At 38.3% G+C, this 21,916-nt stretch overlaps 1 protein-coding gene across 4 annotated transcripts in view; it reads right to left on the bottom strand.

Moving 5' to 3' along the window:
• MYO5A (myosin VA) overlaps positions 1-21,916 on the bottom strand; it is a 187,268-nt gene that overhangs the window by 80,318 nt on the left and 85,034 nt on the right. For all 4 annotated transcript variants that reach the window (XM_079914136.1, XM_079914137.1, XM_079914138.1 and 1 more), the window contains exons 9-14: positions 20,732-20,838; positions 9,149-9,414; positions 8,439-8,520; positions 4,981-5,121; positions 2,631-2,756; positions 1,248-1,331 (exon numbers count right to left, since the gene is read on the bottom strand). In XM_079914136.1, the coding sequence (XP_079770262.1) occupies positions 1,248-1,331; positions 2,631-2,756; positions 4,981-5,121; positions 8,439-8,520; positions 9,149-9,414; positions 20,732-20,838 (806 nt within the window). The remainder of the gene's footprint in view (positions 1-1,247; positions 1,332-2,630; positions 2,757-4,980; positions 5,122-8,438; positions 8,521-9,148; positions 9,415-20,731; positions 20,839-21,916) is intronic.

Below are 21,916 nucleotides of genomic sequence, written 5' to 3'. Positions count from 1 at the left end.
TGATTTTTTCTACAGACATTTAAGACTATAGACTCATTCTTTTCTGAGGGTTAAAACTGGAATTTGGTCCTTACATCATCTTTCTATTATCAAAATAATTGAAAGTAAAAGTTTTTATTCCAAAAACAAGAGTCAAAATGTTTATATAGGGGCTTCCCTGGTGGCACAGTGGTTGAGAGCCTGCCTGCCAATGCAGGGGACGCGGGTTCGTGCCCCGATCCGGGAAGATCCCACATGCCGTGGAGCGGCTGGGCCCGTGAGCCATGGCCGCTGAGCCTGTGCGTCCGGAGCCTGTGCTCCGCAACCGAGAGGCCACGACAGTGAGAGGCCCGCGTACTGCAAAAAAAAAAAAAAAGGTTCATATAACATTCCATTGAAGTTAAAACGATTTTGTTAGAATAAACCAGAAAAACAAAAAGTGCTGGTCAGAAATCCAGAAGAATTCACATGAATATTGTTAGTCTTTCACTGAATATTTGAATATTTACTTTATTAAATGTAAGTAACCAGCTTTCTGGTTTGCTCCCTACAGGATGAAAGTGAGCCGTGCTCCCCTCCCCATACTTTCCTGAAGAGAGTCAAAGGGTGGAGGTTGGGATCAACCTCAGAGAGCCATCATAGTTCTTTGCAATCTGGAATATTCTGCTCCCACTAGAAAGCAGTGTTTCTGGTATCTATACCTAAGAAGAATAATTTCAAAGTGCTTTGGACCATACCTGAAAATTGCACTCAATGATCCAGAGGTCAATCTTTATTTGGATGGAATGCTTAAGGCCATGTCTCTAGCGTATCCCTTCAAAATGACACAGCCAAAAACAACAACAACAACAAAATGTTTTCTCTCATGGTCTCTCACAAAGGCACAAGAGAGCCTATAACTGCCGTGGAGGCAAAAATTTCACATAAAACACCACCGCATAGTGGTTAAGAGTGCAGACTCTGAGCTCAATAGCCTGGGTTTTATCAATAATTTGGCTTGAAAACTTACTAGCTATGAAGTTTCCCTGCCTCAGTTCCCTCATCTGTAAAATGGGAGTAATGATAATATCACCTCATCATAGGATTAGGTGGGTTAACACTTGTAAGGCATTTAAAAAACAGGACCTGACACATGTATTGATAAATAGAAAACTAACAGTAAAGCTGATTTTGTTAGAACAATTATTATTACTGTTAAAAAGCTAATGCTTAAATAAGAAACATTTTAATGAATATATCCTGATTGGAGAAAGCCTATACATGGTTACCTTGCTTGATTTAAGAACTTTAATTTGTTCTTCAAAAACAGTGTCTTTATTCTTTTCCAGAAAGCCTTCACACTGGTATTCCACCTGAAAACACATGGGAAAATCTCCTTAGCTAATAAACTTTTGAATAGATATGATTGTCATCAACAACAAAAATATTTATTAGGCTCAGGCTATGTGATGGGCTCTCAGTGAAGTGTTATCATTAGTTTTATTCTAAGAAACTAGTACCATTCTTAGTAAGAAGCATGTTAACTCTAGAGTAAAACTCCCCAAATATTGTTTTTCCTAGGGAAGAGTGGCAGTGCTGATTAACTGTGATCTAAGATCATCCCAGTTCATGGGTAAGCAGACTCATAAGAAGCTGTTCTCTTCTCTCATGCAGGCCAAAGAGAGCTCCTCCAAGGCTGACCCACTGTATTTCCTTCAAACCTAGCTCACCGTCCCGCAGGGGTAAGTCTCCTCTGGGAGAGAAGAGATAAAAGCTAGAGAGAGGGTCAGAAGGAACAAATGGCTGTCTGGCAGAAAGTTGAAGTGGCGACGATGGATGTAGATGGAGGCTGGGTAAACGCTATATGATCCGGTAAGTAGAACTACATGAGAATGGACTCTCCCTGCTTCTAGAAGACGTCAGCCATCTACCACTCAGAGTCCCCAGCCTGTACCACAAAACCGTTAGGCGGCCCTGAAGCCATTCCAAGGTCTCCAGCTAGGAGCAGGACAGACTCGGAAAACCCTCCTAAAGGGTTCCTAAAGGGGACCATGGGGAGCTTACCAGAAGGCCACCTCACAACCTCCTGGAAATATAAACTAGTGTCATAGCTCCAGATTTTCTGAGTAGACTACAGAACCTGTGAAGCAGCAAGTCTGCATGCCTCATTAGTAGGGACCCACTGAATCAATCACAGAGGGTGACACACGCCCACAGTTTCTATTCTGAAACCGTTGGGTTTCAGAACCCAGAAACTTTTAGCAGAATCTGAGGCAGCAATCTGTAATCAAACATATTAACATTTCTACATTGAAATATATAAATATCCAGCCTAACTGGGATAAATAAAGACTATAAATAACCTCATGTTAGTTCAGGTCAAAAATCAGGCTTAGCCACTAAATGAATTATGAAAAGACATGGATTTCAGAGTTTCTTGGATTTCAGAATTATAAATAGAGGACTGTAAACATGTATTTATTTCTTAATATAATCCCATTTAGGTTAAAGAAAGAGAAAACCAATAAGCCAACACTTAAGCTTACTTTTCCTAAACGGAGCTAACGAATGCAAGCTCAGCAAAGAAAAAAATGCTATCTATTGACTATTGATTTTTTTTCCTCTTTGAGCTTAAGTATTCAAAAAGAAAAGAGATAATAAAACTTCCTTACTTTGTCAGCAAAATGCTGGATGATGAAAGCTTTGTTTGATAGACGGGGCTTCTCAAAGAGCGCACATTTGTTCAAATGTGTGTTGTACAATTTTTGGGCCCAAGTGTCATCTGTGCCTTTAGGCATCTACATTCAGGGGAAAAAAAAGAGAGAAAACAAGGTGAAAATTGTTATGAGACGCTTCTGATGCATCAACCAAGAGACCATGTTTTGGCTTTCCTAACAACTTTTACATCCAGTTTAGGAACTCATTCCTTCCACATTTCTCTCTTAGAGGCCCCAAACCAATGACTAATGAAAAGCTATGACTGAGACCTTCAGCAACTCAACCTGCCTATACCAGAGGTCATCAAATAAATATTCGATATGCTTTTAAAGCAACAAAAGCCTCACAGATGAAAGATGAAATATCATGACTATCATGTATTTTTAAAAATTTGTTAAATAAAAATAACATTTGCACACAGTGGGCCATTTATATAATTCAGAAAGGTATAAAATAGAGAATAGTCTCCTCTCACCATTTCCACCAATTTCTTTATCTTTCTGTCTTTAAAGGCATGGACACAAATAGGATTATTCTATAAACTCCTTGCATTTTTTTTTCTTCTTAACAATAGCATTCTTGTATTTACGGCCACTAGGTTGATACTGATTTTTTGTTATTATGAAAACTGCCACAATGGCTCCTTTTACACAAAAAGCTTGAATACTTTTGTAAGCATATTCATACGGTAAATTCTCAGCAGTTCCACGGCTGGGTCAAAAGGTATGTGTATTTAAAATCTTCACAAATATTGTCAAATTTCCTCAAAAATATGCTGTACTAACTCATGCCCTTCATCAAGAGTATATATGCAATAAATGTCAATCTGGTGGACTTCCCTGGGGGTCCAGTGGTTGAGACTTTGCCTTCTAACGTAGGGGGTGTGGGTTTGATCCCTGGCTGGGGAGCTAAGATCCCACATGCCTTGTGGCCAAAAAATCAAAACATAAAACAGAAGCAGTACTGTAACAAATTCAATAAAGACTTTAAAAATGGTCCACATCAAAAACATCGTTAAGGGGCTTCCCTGGTGGCACAGTGCTTGAGAGTCCACCTGCCGATGCAGGGAACACGGGTTTGTGCCCCGGTCCGGGAGGATCCCACATGCCACGGAGCAGCTGGGCCCATGAGCCATGGCCGCTGAGCCTGCGCTTCCGGAGCCTGTGCTCCGCAACGGGAGAGGCCACAACAGTGAGAGGCCCGCATACCGCAAAAAAAAAAAAGTCGTTAAAAAAATATCAATTTGGTATTATCAAATTTAAACTCATTTGATAGGTAAAAAGCAGTATCCCATTTTTGTTTTGATTTACACTTTCTTTAATTTCAAGCAAGGTTGAGCACCTTTACATGCATTCTTTTTGTTTACTGAAGTACAGTTGACATATAATATTATATTAGTTTCAGTACAATATAGTGATTCAATATTTTTATAGATTATACTCCATGTGAAGTTATTATAAAATATTGGCTATATTCCCTGTGCTGTACATAACATCCTTGTATCTCTTATTTATCTTATAGCTAGTAGTTTGTTCCTCTTAATCCCGCCTTCACCTATCTTGCCCTTCCCCCAACCATCTTCGCAATGGTAACCACTAGTTTGTTCTCTAGTATCTGTGAGGCTCTTTTTGTTTTCTTACATTCATTTGTTTGTTTTATTTTTTAGATTCTACATATACATGAAAAGATACAGTATTTGTCTTTGCATTCTTAATGTTGCAGGAAATCTGGATGCTTAAGAGGATCAACCTACGTTAAGTGGTAATTTATGGCATATAAATTAAAGAGCAACTAAGAGAGAGGATAGGTTATTTGTCTAGGATAACTCAGTTAGCAGTAAAGCTGGGGATCTGATATACTTTCCACATGCTGCATCTTCAAATATTAAAGCTAAAACTCCCTCTCCACCATATATATCAGTACTAAAGAACAACTAGTCAATTTTAAAATTATGGATATTTAGAACTGTTATTCAAAATGCCTTTTGTACAATTTCTTGCATTTCTTTAACTATACCATACCACTGAACAGAAAGTACCAAATATAAGCATATCGATAACAGAAGTGGCTAAAATTGGTAGTAGTTGTATCTAATGCCAATGAGAAGGGAGATTCTCCTGGTTTCAAACGTATTTTGAACTCTTTGGGTCTAGTGACCCTTCAGAATGCAAGTTAGGGTGACCTCCACTTGTTGCCACCATGGCACCTCATGGTGTACTAGTGAATCTCTGCTTAAACCCATTTACCATTTGACCTTGATGTATCAATTTTCATATACTAAGTACATCAGAAGATCATACTTACCCTGCATTCCTCATCCAGCAAATCTAGAATGCCCAGTTTAGATTCTATAAGATTAATGCAAGGCTGATTATCATAAAAATCTATGAGTGTCCATGGAATTTGTTCTTTCATATATTCCTCTTGTTCTAATTTGAAGACATGCTGAAATGAAAAAGAAAAAGCTGGCATTACTGCATCATTGTCATAAATAATGTTAGTCAAGAAACATTTATAAAAGGACACCAACATAATTTGAGATAGTCAATGGCTTCTAGCAACCATCTTGGAGAAGCATGATTTACATGCAGAGAACAAAATGAGAAAGCAAATATAAACCACAGACAGCAAAGCCTCCGCAATATAGGATTTTCGGCAAACAAGAAAATCTAAGTATGTGAATACTTAAATAGCTGATAAATATGGCAGTCTTTTTGATTTTTTGATATACATCCCAAACTGCACTATATACTTTTTGGTCCCTTAAATTATTGCACAGTGTTGCTGACCACATGAGCACAGAAATGCCTTAGCTGGCCTTGAACAACTATGCAGAGAGGATGCCCTCCAGACTACTGAAACATTCTGGGTGATGCTTACAGCATAACAAAGTAATTCTCTTAAGGGACCGTGGTGTTGAAGTTCATGTGTCTCAGAATTAGATTAACAGTTGGTCTTTTGTGTCTGCCTTGATTATCCTCCACAATCAGGGAATCTACGGCTCACTTTTCTGGCTTCTACACCCAAATCTGCAAGCAGCTGCAACCACTATGAATCCATTGCTATTTCTGCTAAATGCTTCTCATCTCCATTGAGAAGCAATGGCTGAAGCATTTAGCAGAAATATGTATTGACTGCCTATCCTAGGCCAGTCACTGCATACCATTAGCAAAATAGACATGGGCTCTGCCCTCATGGACTTTGAAGACTAGTGGGAGAAACAGAAATCAAGTATTCACAAGAAATATAATTACAAACTGTAATAATGTTCCAGAGGAAAATAATGGCGAGCTATGAGAGCAGGAGTCCTTATCCAGTTTGGATACAGGGTGGCGAGGGAAGGCTTCCTTGAGGAAGGGCTGTGTGATCTGAGTTCTTCAATGAAAGGTAGTTAAGTTGGTCCAGGAGGGAAGGGCAATCCAACCACTGCTGCAGCTCCTGCTTCAAGCTGCAGAGCCAATGAAGCCAACCCATAAATTCTAGTCTCTACAGATGCTAATGACCTCTACTCATTTGTTCTTGGAGGGTTCTGCTTTCTTTCTTGTCTCCTTTGTCACCTTGGTTCATCTCACACATCTTGCAACTTTTCTGGGAAGATAAGCCCTCTGTGGCTATTACCAGACAACATATATTTCCTAGAACCCAAAACCCCATGAAACTTAGGGGTTACCAAGATTTCTGATGCTTTACTCTCCTCACGCATCTGGAACTTTTCCACTTTATTCTACACTTATTATAATACTGCTCTTGGCTCATTTACAGCATTTATAGTCTAACCAGCTGCAAAAGCTTTAGTTAAAAAAAACAACGACAACCAAACCTGTCATCCATATGAATATTTATGTCATGTTAATTAGAAAGCAAATTTCTTCTGTTGATTAATGAGAAGGCAAATAGGGCACCATGTGTCAGCAAGATGCCCTGTCTGATGGTACCAATAATTTCCAAAACAATGAGCCCTATCTTTTTTTAAATTCATTAATTTACATGCAGTGCAGTTTCCAAATTGACAACAAAAACACTGCTCCAAACTTTAGAGCCTGTTTCTGATACAAGTCTCTACGTTTCATTCGGCAAAATCCATGGCGCCTCAAAAATTTTCGATTCTCAATTGCCAAAATGACAGGTGGGCATGAGGTTCAATATGGCAAGAGATCCTTGGTGGATAAGGTAATGCCTCCAAGCACTAAACCTGCCAATCACCACGTTTCTCCTGCCCACTGCCCTACCCACAGCCCCTGCTGAGGGAGCAGCCCTAAGCACCAAATTCTTTACTGTGAGACCCCATGCTCCTAGTCACAGCTAGTCAACTGCCAGAGATCTCTGATGAACGAATGAACTGGGTTAATCAAATTCTGTTTCTCGGGTATAAAAACTAGGAAACAGGCAATTAACAGTGGAAGCTGATGCTGAAAGAAGTCAAGATGAATGAGAGTTAAACAAGTTAAGAGGATGGGAGCATTCCAACCACTGCTTGGTTCACAGGAAGTGTGAGGTGAGTGAGGAAGCAGAAACCTTGACAAAATATATACAGAACAGAAGAAAAATATATGCCATCTGATAAGAGGGAGTGGAGCAGTTGTGCAGAGAGAGGCTAGGATGCAGTGCGCGTGTGTGTGTGTGTGTGTAAGTGTGTGTGTGTGTGTGAGAGAGAGAGAGAAAGAGAGGAGAAACAGATGGATAGAGACAGAAAGAGGGAAAGAGAAAGGAGAGAGTCAGAAACACACATGCAGAGATATGAGGTCCTTGAGAAATAAACAAATTAGCCAGTCCTTAATAAGGCTGGCACTGGTTCCTTTTCTTCTAGTCACCTTGTGCCAAAATATACTGGGAAAGAACAGAAGGTTGTGCCACTGATTAAAATATTAAGAAACTCAGGAAAACCTTGAGAAAAAATAAAGCTCAATTTAGTCTCTGATAGGTTTTTATTAATGTTCCTTATGCAGAGATGCAAAATACACCAGTCATATTCTTGTAGAAACAGTCATAAGCCTAAGATTTTAAGATCACCTCTACATTATTTCACTGTACTAAGTAGCTTAATTTGCTAAATAAAGGTGGTCCAAGTTTTTTTCAAAGTACATGCAATATTTTTTGAAAATGAAATAGTTTAAAGGTTTTATGATGATGAGCAACAATCCTTTGTCCTATCCCTCCCCCACCCCAGTCTCACTCCCTGGAAGTGACCATTTTTAACTCCCTCAGCTATTTCTTCTGATATTTACCTCTAAAGAATATGCTTACCAGCTATTTTTTTATTTATTCATTTGAAACATTATCTATTGATTTATTGATATATATATATATATATATATATATATATATAGAAAAGAGAATATGTCCTGGCTTTCTTGTTCTGACCTCTTGCTAATACAGCAAGTAAGAGTTAAGACAGTCATAACTCCACATATAGTTAGCCTCAGGAACGACGAACCGAAGGATATCCCTGGGATCAAAGTTTTACACCCCCTATATTGCTACTTAACACACTTTCGGCTTCCCTCTCTCAATTTATTTGGACCAAGTTTTCACTATTCTCAGACAGCAATCCAAGGATGACCTTGAATCCAATCTGGACCATAAACATCTTTCCAAGGTTGCAGCATTTACTAATCCTAAATTCCTCAGCAGTTTAGCTGTTTTAAACCATAGATAATAATTGTAATTCACAACTTCATTTCTGGAACCAAACTTTAAACACATACTAGGAATTCGAGAGAATAATTTTTGGTAGAATATTATTCAAGCAAGAAAATTCTTACCATATTGAATTGCTGCTGTAGTTTTTCATTTGCATAATTTATGCAGAACTGTTCAAAACTATTTATCTCAAATGTTTCAAATCTGTAAAACCAAAAATAATATGGGAAGAGGAGAAAAAGGAAGAAATAACTTTAAAAAATATTCAAAATGTGCAAATCAGAAAGAAAGAAATAGGAAATTCCTCAACATTGTGAAACTTTCCTTCCACATCAGTGAAGATAAATAAGGGTTTTTAACTCAGTAACATGAAATATGTACCCAGCAGATAAGCATCAGCCAGGTGGCAGAGAGATTTTTTAAAGGCTGCAGCCTATGGACGTGTCTAACAGTATATGCTTTGGACGGCATATTCATCCTCAAGTAGGGAACGATCAGAATTACGATAAAGCCATTGCTCTTGTCAGGTCACAGATGCACAGTGTCTATATACACATAGAAAGGAACGGGGAATAGAAATTTCATACACTCTTTTGAAAAACTGAACCAGATAATGAAAAAGGCATCGTACAGCGCAAATGTACAGGAAGGGTTTTAACATTAAAGAAAGGTACCCAGAGAAGGCAAACTAGCAAATGAGATTAGACTTTTAAAAATTCTCTTCTAATTTTCCCTTCTCCTCACCAGTAGGAAACATAATCAAATACCCACTTAGAGTTACTAGATAGTCTCTAGAAAGAAACGCTCAGACCACTAAGCCAAACACACTTACCCATAAATGTCCAGCACGCCGATAAAAGAGTGCTGTTTGACAGCAGAATGGAGAACCTGATTGACATGATCTACAATCCAGTTAAAGAGCTTGGCATAGATGTGCTTGGCCAGTGCATCGCGGGCATTCGTGGCCTGCAGCTTGGAGATGGGCTTGATGTATGTCTCCGCGGCAGTAGCCAGCTTCCGATGGCAGAGCCAGTGACACATCTCCTCAAAGTCCACAGCCATGAGGTCACAGAAGATGCTGAGAGGTTCATGCCTGGGCTGCCAAAAGAGAATGGGTTATTTCCTAGGACCAGATCAATTAAGCAAAAATTTACTAAAAAATACTAACAAAGAGGGAAAAATTAAAACCCCACAATTTCTTTGTTACAACAAACACTAAGATCACCTGAAGCTGATCAATGATAATCACAATCACCCATCAAACCAGCATCTAGGCAGCATTTTGTAATCTCTTCTAGGGCTCATTTTAAAATTACCTCTTCCTTTGTTTCCTGAGAGTACTTGTTTGGATCTCTCTTCAGCCACATTCAGTCAGTCAGTCAGTCAGTCAGTCAGAAAATGAGTCAGTTTGTCTACAAATGTTTACTGAGTATCTATTATATGCCAGCAAACAAAAACAGACATGTACCCTGTCCTCCTAGAACTTAGAGTCACCAGGGGAAATAGGTGTTAACTAAATGATTGCTCCCTAAAATTAAAATTACTACAAAGGAGGACACTATACTAAGATGCCATGTGAAAGGAGAATGCCCTATTGAGGGAGGCAGGAGACAGGGCCTTGAGAAATGGAGTTGAGATCTGAAGGATGAGAAGGTGTTAACTCAGTGAAAGGGTCTTCCAAGCTGAGGGGACATCTGGTAGAGAAGTCGTGTGGTGGGAGGGAAACCAGAGATGTGAGGGATTGAAGCTGAGTGAGGGAGAAAATATATGAGATGAAGCCAGAGGCTATACTATGGCTGGTCTTTCCGCTAAGAGCAATGGGGGCCCATGGGGGGGTACTGAAGGGTTATAAACAGTTAACCTGATGGTTATTTGTGTGACTTCTTAGACTAGAATCTCTAATCTAAGCATCCCCTGTATCACCTACAGGGATCCCTGTATCACCTACAGGGATCCCTGTATCCCCTACAGCTGTCTTCCACAGGCTTTGCATGAGTAGGCATTCAATAAATACTTGTTTAATTTAACCCATGTTCGTGCATTATATTTTTCAACATCTTCACTCACACGTTTCAACTGCATCTGATAACATTCCTGGGGAATAGGTAGGGTGAACACTCTTATCTCTACTTTACAAATGAGGAAATAAGATCCAAGAGAATAGTTTGTTGAAAATCACACAATCACGGATTTCCCTGGTGGTCCAGTGGCTAAGGCTCGACGCTCCCAATGCAGGAGGCTCAGGTTTGATCCTTTGTCAGGGAACTAGACCCCACATGCGGCAACTAAGAGTTCGCATGCCGCAAGTACAGATCCCGCATGCCACAACTAAGACCCGGCACAGCCAAATAAATAAATAAATATTTTTAAAAAAATATCACACAACAAGTTTATGACAGAATTGCCATTAGAACCTGGGTCTCCTGACAGCCTCATCCCCTGACCCTTCCCACTGAAGCAGTCCCTTCCTTCTTTCATCTCCCCTCCTCCCAAGTAATCACTTCAGATACAAATCACCACCATTACCAACAACATGGATCAACTCCCTTAAATAAGCAGCTTATTTCATTCATTCATATACATGAATGGTGTGACACCATTTAGAAGCGGATCAGCACTCTCTAAACATTCTATTAGATCAACGTTGTTAACTGTTTTGTTCAAATTTTCTATAACTTAACTAATTTTTGGACTTCTTTACCTATCAGTAATTTAGAGAGGTCAGTAATATCCCACTATGATGGATTTGTCTTTTTTTTTTTAACATCTTTATTGGAGTATAATTGCTTTACAATGGTGTGTCAGTTTCTGCTTTATATCAAAGTGAATCTGTTATACATATACATATGTGCCCAAATCTCTTCCCTCTTGCGTCTCCCTCCCTCTCACTCTCCCTATTCCACCCCTCTAGGTGGTCACAAAGCACCGAGCTGATCTCCCTGGGCTATGTGGGGATGTGGCATATATACAAAATGGAATATTACTCAGCCATAAAAAGGAACGAAACTGAGTTATTTGTAGTGAGGTGGATGGACCTAGAGACTCTCATACAGAGTGAAGTAAGTCAGAAAGAGAAAAACAAATACCGTATGCCAACACATACACATGGAATCTAAAAAAAAAAAAAAAAGAAAATGGTCAGAAGAACCTAGGGGCAAGACGGGAATAAAGATGCAGAGCTACTAGAGAATGGACTTGAGGATACAGGGAGGGGGAAGGGTAAGCTGTGACAAAGCGAGAGAGAGTCATGGACATATATACACTACCAAACGTAAGGTAGATAGCTAGTGGGAAGCAGCCGCATAGCACAGGGAGATCATCTCGGTGCTCTGTGACCACCTAGAGGGGTGGGATAGCGAGGGTGGGAGGGAGGGAGATGCAAGAGGGAAGAGATATGGGGACATATGTATATGTATAACTGATTCGCTTTGTTATAAAGCAGAAACTGACACACCATTGTAAAGCAATTATACTCTAACAAAGATGTTATAAAATATATAAAAAAATAATGATAGTGAAGATGATCCAGGACCTCGGAAAAAGAATGGAGGCAAAGATCGAGAAGATGCAAGAAGTGGTTAACAAGGACCTAGAAGAATTAAAGAACAAATAAACAGAGATGAACAATACAATAACTGAATTGAAAACTACATTAGAAGGAATCAATAGCAGAATAACTGAGGCAGAAGAACAGATAAGTGACCTGGAAGACAGAATGGTGGAATTCACTGTTGCAGAACAGAATCACGAGAAAAGAATGAAAAGAAATAAAGACAGGCTAAGAGACCTCTGGGACAACATTAAACGCAACAACATTCGCATTACAGGGGTCCCAAAAGGGGAAGAGAGAGAGCAAGAACCCGAGAAAATATTTGAAGAGATTATAGTCGAAAACTTCCCTAACATGGGAAAGGAAATAGCCACCCAAGTCCAGGAAGCACAGAGAGTCCCATACAGGATAAACCCAAGGAGAAACATGCCTAGACACATAGTAACCAAATTGGCAAAAATTAAAAACAAAGAAAAATTATTGAAAGCAGCAAGGGAAAAACAACAAATAACATACAAGGGAACTCCCATAAGGAGTTCAGAAACTCAGCAGAAACTCTACAAGCCAGAAGGGAGTGGCATGACATATTTAAAGTGATGAAACGGAAGAAACTACAACCAAGATGACTACCCGGCAAGGATCTCATTCAGATTCGATGGAGAAATCAAAAGCTTTACAGACAAACAAAAGGTAAGAGAATTCAGCAACTACGAAACCACCTCTACAACAAATGCTAAAGGAACTTCTCTAAGTGGGAAACACAAGAGAAGAAAAGGACCTACAAAAACAAACCCAAAACAATTAAGAAAATGGTAATAGGAACATACATATCGATAATTACCTTAAAAGTGAATGGATTAAATGCTCCAACCAAAAGACAGAGGCTTGCTGAATGAATACAAAAACAAGACCCATATATATGCTGTCTACAAGAGACCCACTTCAGACCTAGGGACACATACAGACTGAAAGTTAGGGGATGGAAAAAGATATTCCATGCAAACGGAAATCAAAAGAAAGCTGGAGTAGCAATACTTATATCAGATAAAACAGACTTTAAAATAAAGAATGTTACCAGAGACAAGGAAGGACACTACATAATGATCAAGGGATCAATCCAAGAAGAAGATATAACAATTATAAATATATATGCACCCAACATAGGAGCACCTCAATACATAAGGCAACTGCTAACAGCTATAAAAGAGGAAATTGACAGTAACACAATAATAGTGGGGGACTTTAACACCTCACTTACACCAATGGACAGATCATCCCGACCAAAAATTAATAAGGAAACAGAAGCTTTAAATGACACAATAGACCAGATAGATTTAATTGATATTTATAGGACATTCCATCCAAAACCAGCAGATTACACTTTCTTCTCAAGTGTGCACAGAATATTCTCCAGGATTGATCACATCTTGGGTCACAAGTCAAGCCTAAGTAAATTTAAGAAAACTGAAATCATATCAAGCATCTTTTCTGGCCACAACGCTATGAGATTAGAAATCAATTACAGGGAAAAAAACATCAAAAACACAAACACGTGGAGGCTAAACAATACTTTACTAAATAACTAAGAGATCACTGAAGAAATCAAAGAGGAAATCAAAAAACTACCTAGAGACAAATGACAATGAAAACATGACGATCCAAAACCTATGGAATGCAGCAAAAGCAGTTCTAAGAGGGGAGTTTATAGCAATACAATCCTACCTCAAGAAACAACAAACATCTCAAATAAACAATCTAACCTTACACCTAAAGGAACTAGAGAAAGAAGAACAAACAAAACCCAAAGTTATTAGAAGGAAAGAAATCATAAATATCAGAGCAGAAATAAATGAAATAGAAACAAAGAAAATAGCAAAGATCAATAAAACTAAAAACTGGTTCTTTGAGAAGATAAACCAAATCGATAAACCATTAGCCAGACTCATCAAGAAAAAGAGGGAGAGGACTCAAATCATTAAAATTAGAAATGAAAAAGGAGAAGTTACAACAGACACCACAGAGATACAAAGCATCCTAAGAGACTACTACAAGCAACTCTATGCCAATAAAATGGACAACCTAGAATAAACAGACAAATTCTGACAGAGTTATAACCTTCCAAGACTGAACCAGGAAGAAATAGAAAATATGAACAGACCAATCACAAGTAGTGAAATGGAAACTGTGATTAAAAATCTTCCAACAAAGTCCAGGACCAGATGGCTTCACAGGTGTATTCTATCAAACATTTAGAGAAGAGCTAACACCCATCCTTCTCAAACTCTTCTAAAAAATTGCAGAGGAAGGAACACTCCCAAACTCATTCTATGAGGCCACCATCAGCCTTATACCAAAACCAGACAAAGACACTACAAAAAAGAAAATTACAGACCAATATCACTGATGAATACAGATGCCAAAATCCTCAACAAAATACTAGCAAACAGAACCCAACAACACATTAAAAGGATCATACACCATGATCAAGTGGGATTTATCCCAGGGATTCAAGGACTCTTCAATGTACAGAAATCAATCAATGTGATACACCATATTAACAAATTGAAAACTAAAAACATGATCATCTCAACAGATGCAGAAAAAGCTTTTGACAAAATTCAACACCCATTTATGATAAAAACTCTCCAGAAAGTAGGTATAGGGGGAACCTACCTCAACATAATAAAGGCCATATAGAACAAACACACAGCAAACATCATTCTCTATGGTGAAAAACTGAAACCATTTCCTCTCAGATCAGGAACAAGACAAGGATGTCCACTCTCACCACTATTATTCAACATAGCTTTGGAAGTCCTAGCCACAGCAATCAGAGAAGAGAAATAAATAAAAGGAATACAAATTGGAAAAGAAGAAGTAACACTGTCACTGATTGCAGATGACATGATACTATAGGTAGAGAAAAAGATGCCACCAGAAAACTACTATAGCTAATCAATGAATTTGGTAAAGTTGCAGGATACAAAATTAATGCACAGAAATCTCTTGCATTCCTATATACTAATGATGAAAAATCTGAAAGAGAAATTAAGGAAACACTTCCATTTTTAACAAAAAGAATAGAATACCTAGGAATAAACCTACCTAGGGAGGCAAAAGACCTGTATGCAGAAAATTATACGACACTGATGAAAGAAATTAAAGATGATACCAACAGATGGAGAGATATACCGTGTTCTTGGATTGGAAGAATCAACACTGTGAAAATGACTATACTACCCAAAGCGATCTACAGATTCAGTGTAATCCCCATCAAATTACCAATGGCATTTTTTACAGAACTAGAACAAAAAATCTTAAAATTTGTATGGAGACACAAAAGACCCCGAATAGCCAAAGCAGTCTTGAGGGAAAAAAACAGAGCTGGAGGAATAAGGCTCCCAGACTTCAGACTATACTACAAAGCTACAGTAATCAAGATAATATAGTACTGGCACAAAAACAGAAATATAGATCAATGGAACAGGATAGAAAGCCCAGAGATAAACCCACGCATCTATGGTCAACTAATCTATGACAAAGGAGGCAAGGATATACAATGGAGAAAAGACAGCCTCTTCAATAAGTGGTGCTGGGAGAACTGGACAGCTACATGTAAAAGAATGATATTAGAACACTCCCTGACCCCATACACAAAAATAACCTCAAAATGGATTAGAGACCTAAATGTAAGACCAGACACTATAAACTCTTAGAGGAAAACATAGGAAGAACACTCTTTGACATAAATCACAGCAAGATCTTTTTTGGTCCACCTCCTAGAGTAATGGAAATAAAAACAAAAATAAACAAATGGGACCTAATGAAACTTAAAAGTTTTTGCACAGCAAAGGAAACTACAAACAAGACCAAAAGACAACCCTCAGAATGGAAGAAAATATTTGCAAACAAATCAACGGAGAAAGGATTAATCTCCAAAATATATAAAGAGCTCACACAGCTCAATATTAAAAAAATAAACAACCCAATCCAAAAGTGGGCAGAAGACCTAAATAGACATTTCTCCAAAGAAGACAAACAGATGGCCAAGAAGCACATGAAAAGCTGCTCAACATCACTAATTATTAGAGAAATGCAAATCAAATCTACAATGAGGTATCACCTCACACCAGTTAGAATGGGCATCATCAGAAAATCTACAAAAAACAAATGCTGGAGAGGGTGTTGAGAAAAGGGAACCCTCTTGTACTGTTGGTGGGAATGTAAATTGATACAGCTACAATGGAGAACAGTATGGAGGTTCCTTAAAAAACTAAAAATAGAATGACCCAGCAATCCCACTACTGGGCATACACCCTGAGAAAACCATAATTCAAAAAGACACATGTACCCCAATGTTCATTGCAGCACTATTTACAATAGCCAGGACATGGAAGCAACCTAAATGCCCATCGACAGATGAATGGATGAAGAAGATGTGGTACATATATACAATAGAATATTACTCAGCCATAAAAAAGAACGAAATTGGGTCATTTGTAGAGACGTGGATGGATCTAGAGACTGTCATACAGAGTGAAGTAAGTCAGAAAGAGAAAAACAAATGTCATATATTAACGCATATATGTGGAACCTAGATAAATGGTACAGATGAACCAGTATGCAAGGCAGAAATTGAGACACAGATGCAGAGAACAAATGTATGGACACCAAGCGGGCAAAGTGGCAGGTGTGTGTGTGTGTGTGTGTGTGTGTGTGTGTGTGTGTGTGATGAATTGGGAGATTGGGATTGACATGTATACACTGATATGTATAAAATGGATGACTAATAAGAACCTGCTGTATAAATAAATAAATAAAATTCAAAATAAAAATACATAGTGACTCTACCTCCAGTATTGCTTTTGGCCTCAAAGTCTTTTTTATCCAGTATTAATACAGGTCTGCCAGTATTTTTCTAGCTATTATGGTGTGTGTTTTCTAAACCTTTTACTTTCGAACTATCTGTACCTTTATGTTTTAGGAATGCGTCTTTCAAAAGTACATACCTGAATTCTAAAACCAGTCTGACAATCCATATTAGCTGAAACATTGGTTCATTTGTAATTATTTCTACCTTCTTTTGTGCCTTTACTTGTCCCACCTTTTCTAAAATTTTCTCTACCTCTCTTGCTATGTTTGGATTATTTTTTTCAGTTAATTTTTCTCTCTGCTAGTTCGAAAGGTTTACCTTCTGTTTCTATTTTTATGATAGAAGCATTAAGTTACATTTGTTAACTTAGTGTACTTAACTAACACAAACTCCAAACACTCCATCCTAATCTATAAGCTTTGTTATCCAGTACTTTAGTTCCATCTTTTTGGGGGGAAGGAGGGGCTGGTGATTCACTTTATTTTTTTTAAACTTTTTATTTTGAACTAATTTCAGACTAACAGAAAAGTTGCAAGAAGAGTACTAAGAATTCCCTTCACCCAGATTCCCTAAATGTTAATATTTTACCGAGTTTGCTTGCATCATTCTCTTTCTCACTCTTTCACGTACATATACATACATGTTATTTTTTCAGAACCTTTTGAGAGCATGTTACAAACATGATGCCCTTTTGGTTCTAAATATTTCACTGTTCATTTCCTAAAATCCAAAGACATTATCTTATAAAACTATAGTATAGTGAGTAAAATCAGGAAATTAGCAATGATACAACCCTATTACCTAGCCTGCAGATCTAATTCAAATTTTGCTGATTGACCTAATAATGTCCTGTGAGGGCGGGCTTGGGGGGGGGGGCCACATTTCTGTGGTCCAGGATCCAATCTAGGTTTATACATTGAATTTAGTCATCTTGTTTCATTAATCACCTTTAATTTGAATAGCTCTTCACTCTTTTTTTTTGTCTTTTGAGAACTTGACATTTTAGAAGAATAGTATGTCTCTCAGTTTGGGTCTGTATTATGTTGCCTCGGATTTGGGCCATGCCTTTTTGGCCGGAATGCTAGAGAAGTGATGTGGCACCCTCCTCAGGGTGCTGCATCAGAACTCATGTGATGCTGACTGGTTGCTTGGTTAAGGGAGTATCTGCCAGGTTTCTCCACTACCTTTCCCTCTGTACTGAATAAGTATTTTGTGGCCCAATACACTAGTCATTATTATTATTCTTTTAATTAATCAAATTTTATCTACATTTGCCCATACTTTACTAGTTTATTTATTTTTAAAAACATTTTATTTATTTATGGCTGCATTGGGTCTTCGCTGCTATGTGTGGGCCCTATCCAGTTGTGGCGAGCCGAGGCTACTCCCTGCCACAGTGCGTGGGCCTCTCATTGTGGTGGCCTCTCCCGTTGCAAAGCATGGGCTCTAGGTGCACGGGCTTCAGTAGTTGTGGCTCATGGGCCTAGCTGCTCCGTGGCATGTGGGATCTTCCCGGACCAGGGCTCAAACCTGTGTCCCCTGCATTGGCAGGCAGATTCCCAACCACTGCGCCACCAGGGAAGCCCTTTACTAGTTTATTGATTCACCATTTCTTCTGGAATTTTAGATCTTGTATCTGGATCCCTTTCCTTCTGCCTAAACTATGTCTTTTAATATTTCCTTTAGTGAGGGCCTATTGGTGACAAATTCTCACAAGTTTCTATTTGTCTGAAAACACCTCTGTTTTTTTCCTCATTGTAGAAAGGTATCTTTACTGGATATACAGTTCTAAGTTAGTAGTTATTTACTCTAGAACACTGATGATAGCCCCCTGTTTTCTGGCTCCTATTACTGCAGTTGGGAAGTGAGCTATCAGTTTAATTGCTACTTCAAGAGTAGTATGTCTTATTTCTCTCCTGTTTTAAGATTTTTCTCTTCGCCTGTGGTAGCATTACGGTGTGCCTAGGTGTGGATTTCTTTTTATTTATCCTAACTGGGATTTTTTGGCCTTTCCAAATCTGTGGTGTAGTGTCATTTTCACAAGTTCTGAAATTTGTTAGTAATTACCTCTTCAAACATTATGTCTGCCTCATTCTCTTCTTTCTCTCCCTTAGGAATTCTCATTATATTAAAATTAGATTTTATTACTCCATCCTTCATCTCTTTTAACTATTGTTAAGGGTTCCAGCTTGGGGCCCATGTTGCATTTTGCACCATTTCTTCACTTCTGTCTTCCAGCTCATCACTTCCCTACTCAGTTGTGTCAAATATGCTGTTAATTTCTTTCAGCATTATTAGTAGGTTTGACGCTGCTCTCTGTTGTTTCACCTAGCTCTATTTTGTTTTATCATGGGATTTGAGATTTTTGACTGTGAGCCAATATTTCTTGTAACTTTTCTTCTGGGACTCTGTTGAGTCCTGGATTGAAGGTGGATTTGCATTTGCTTCTGTCAGGCATCCAGGGCACTACCAATCCAGGCCCAATTTAAACTAAGTTTTGTGTATGTGGCTTTTGAGGACCATCCAGGAACTATGAAATCAGACTGGGAAGTATGTGTGAGGGTCAGTTTATTGTTATAAATTTTTAGGGAACTATGTTTTCCCCCTCCACTTAGCTTTGAGACTTGCTTTTTCTTTGTACTCTTGGAGAGTGTGGTGAGCAAATTCCTCATTTAGGGTCTCAGCTTTAGCCAGAAGTTTTCCTTCCTGTTCCCCTGTTTATACGAGTCCTAGGCTTTGTTTTTTTTTTTTGTCTTCTGCACCCCATTTGGTTATGAAAACCGAAGCTCAACGTCACTGGGTTCAGCAAACGCCCTCCAAGTGAGTCTTAGTTTCAGAGTTCTGCTTCATTCTCTGAGTTCCTGTTTTCACTCAGTTTATGGCCTCTGAGAAGTTCTTATGTATTTATCAAAAATATTTTAAAATATAATTTATCCAGCATGAAGCTCAATCAGAGCAACCAGTCCAAAACTGCTAGAAAAGAAAGTCTCTTTCATTTTACAGATAAGCAAACTGAAGTTCAGAAAAGCTAAGCATCCCAAAACATAGAGAGTAAATAGTAAAGTTGGGATTGAACCCAGGCAGAGACACTGAAACACGTATTTCAAAACTAAAGTCTAATTTACCCAAATTTAAGTCACATGAATTAATCTACATGTAGATTTGCAAATATCAACTTGGGTGTCCTAAGAGTGAAACATAAATCTCAAAATTGTTTCCTATTATACTCCTTGAGGAAGCAGGATGGAAAAAGAATTATATTAAAACTGCCTCCATTTTAATAAAGTTAAAAATACCTAATAAATATATACTGTATATGTACGTGTGTGTAAGTGTGAGTGTGTGTATGTGTGTGATCTTTGATGCTGGTGATCAGAAAATACCACAAATCACAAATGCCCAATGAGAACAATCTGAGACTGTCAGGTTTTGTTACAGTTTAAACAAATGAACTGAATTTTAATTCTCAGTGTGTAGTTATCACTATGTGCGGAAGAATATATAAATCATAGTGAAGACGCCCTATCTCCCCAGCCTTCTAATTCTTCTTCCCAGGAGTAACCACTTTTAACAGTTTCTTCAGTAACTTTTAAACCATATTACATTTCCACAGCTGAGGAGACAAATGAACCTACCAATTCTGCTATGTGAGCCATGGGCCAAATGAGCCCTTCTCTCTAGTCTCACCAATCCAACTTTTACATCTAATATTTCCCACTGCTGTTTATATGGCTCAGACATATATCCAAGTTCTCTCCTCCCCTCCCTCCGCGCCCCCCACCCCAATCACTGTGCACCAGAGATCTGAATCCACTTTTCTTTGTTTACAATTCAAGATTCTACTCTGCATAGTGTATCTGTCTAATAATTACCTCTCTGATAGTTACTAATGTTAGTTAATAGAGAGACTTCAAACACATTGTTTCCATAAAGAATCAACAAAACTAAAATATAAATCAACTGTCATCACAGGATGCTTGCTCTGAACTTACAGGGATTGTGCAGCTGTCTGAATCTCGAGACATAAATCCAACATTGCCTAAGTGAAGGATGCCAGCAAGTATTCGGAAAATTCCCATCTGATAAGATTCACTAATTCCTGAAACAGCAGAGTAAATGAACAAGTGATCAATTTCAGAACAGGAACTAAACAATTATAGCACACAATTTTAAGCCCATCTTTAACCCTTGAATAATGCCAGATGTTGTACACATTATAATGTGTCATAGTTAACAACACTTTCATCTTTGTTGACATTAACACATAATGCGCTTTAGCATTATGGTTGAGAGCATGGGCTGTGGAATGAGACAGACCTCAGCTTGAGGCCTGGCTCTGCTCCTGACCTGCCATCTCACATTGGCAGGTAACTTCACCCTTCTATCCTTCTGTTTTCTCATTTGAGATACAGGGACAATAGGGACTATCTCAAAGGGAGTGTGTAAACATTAAATAAGAAAATGCACATAGTAAACTTAACACACTATGTGACACATGGTAGGTGCTAAATAAACTATCACCATCATTGTCACACACTGAATTTAAGTATCTCATAAACATTATTACCTTTTCTATGTATCTTTACTCCAAATGCAAGTTGTAGCCCAATAAGGCTGTTTTAAGTCAGATTATTTAATTACTTCTTCTAACTACAGACCAACTATAAGTCAAGGAGACCCCAAGATTAGAAGTGCTCAGGCTGGTGTTGCACCCCAGCCTGATGAGCGAGTATCTAAACACAGCATTAGAGCAGGACCTGAAGGCTCAGGCAGGATGAGAAAGCCGGACAGCCCTTGGTATTTTACCAGCTTGGGCTTCATTTTTCAGTAAGGTAAGGTTTTTCCAGAATATTACATAATAAATTATATTCGAGTAAAAATAGTAAAATGATTTCCAAATATGTAACTATATACAGAGTAACTGACAGTTCATCTTACAAGGAATGTTTCTGCCATCTCCTGAATTATGGCTTTTTCAAATTTGCAATTTTCTATTTACAAACAGAGTTAGCCCCGGAAGTAAAGCAGTGTTTCTCAAACTATAATACGCATATGAATCACCAATGGATCTGGTTAAAATGCAGAGTCTGGTTTAGTAGGTCTGAGACAGGGTCTGAGATTCTAAATTTCTGCAAGCTCCATAGTGGTCCTGGACCATACTCTGATTAGCAATGCTT

This window comes from Stenella coeruleoalba (assembly GCF_951394435.1).
Source record: "Stenella coeruleoalba genome assembly, chromosome: 2".
Lineage (NCBI taxonomy): Eukaryota > Metazoa > Chordata > Mammalia > Artiodactyla > Delphinidae > Stenella > Stenella coeruleoalba.
The sequence above is the reverse complement of the archived record's forward strand: the minus strand, read 5'-3'. Positions and strand labels throughout refer to the sequence as shown.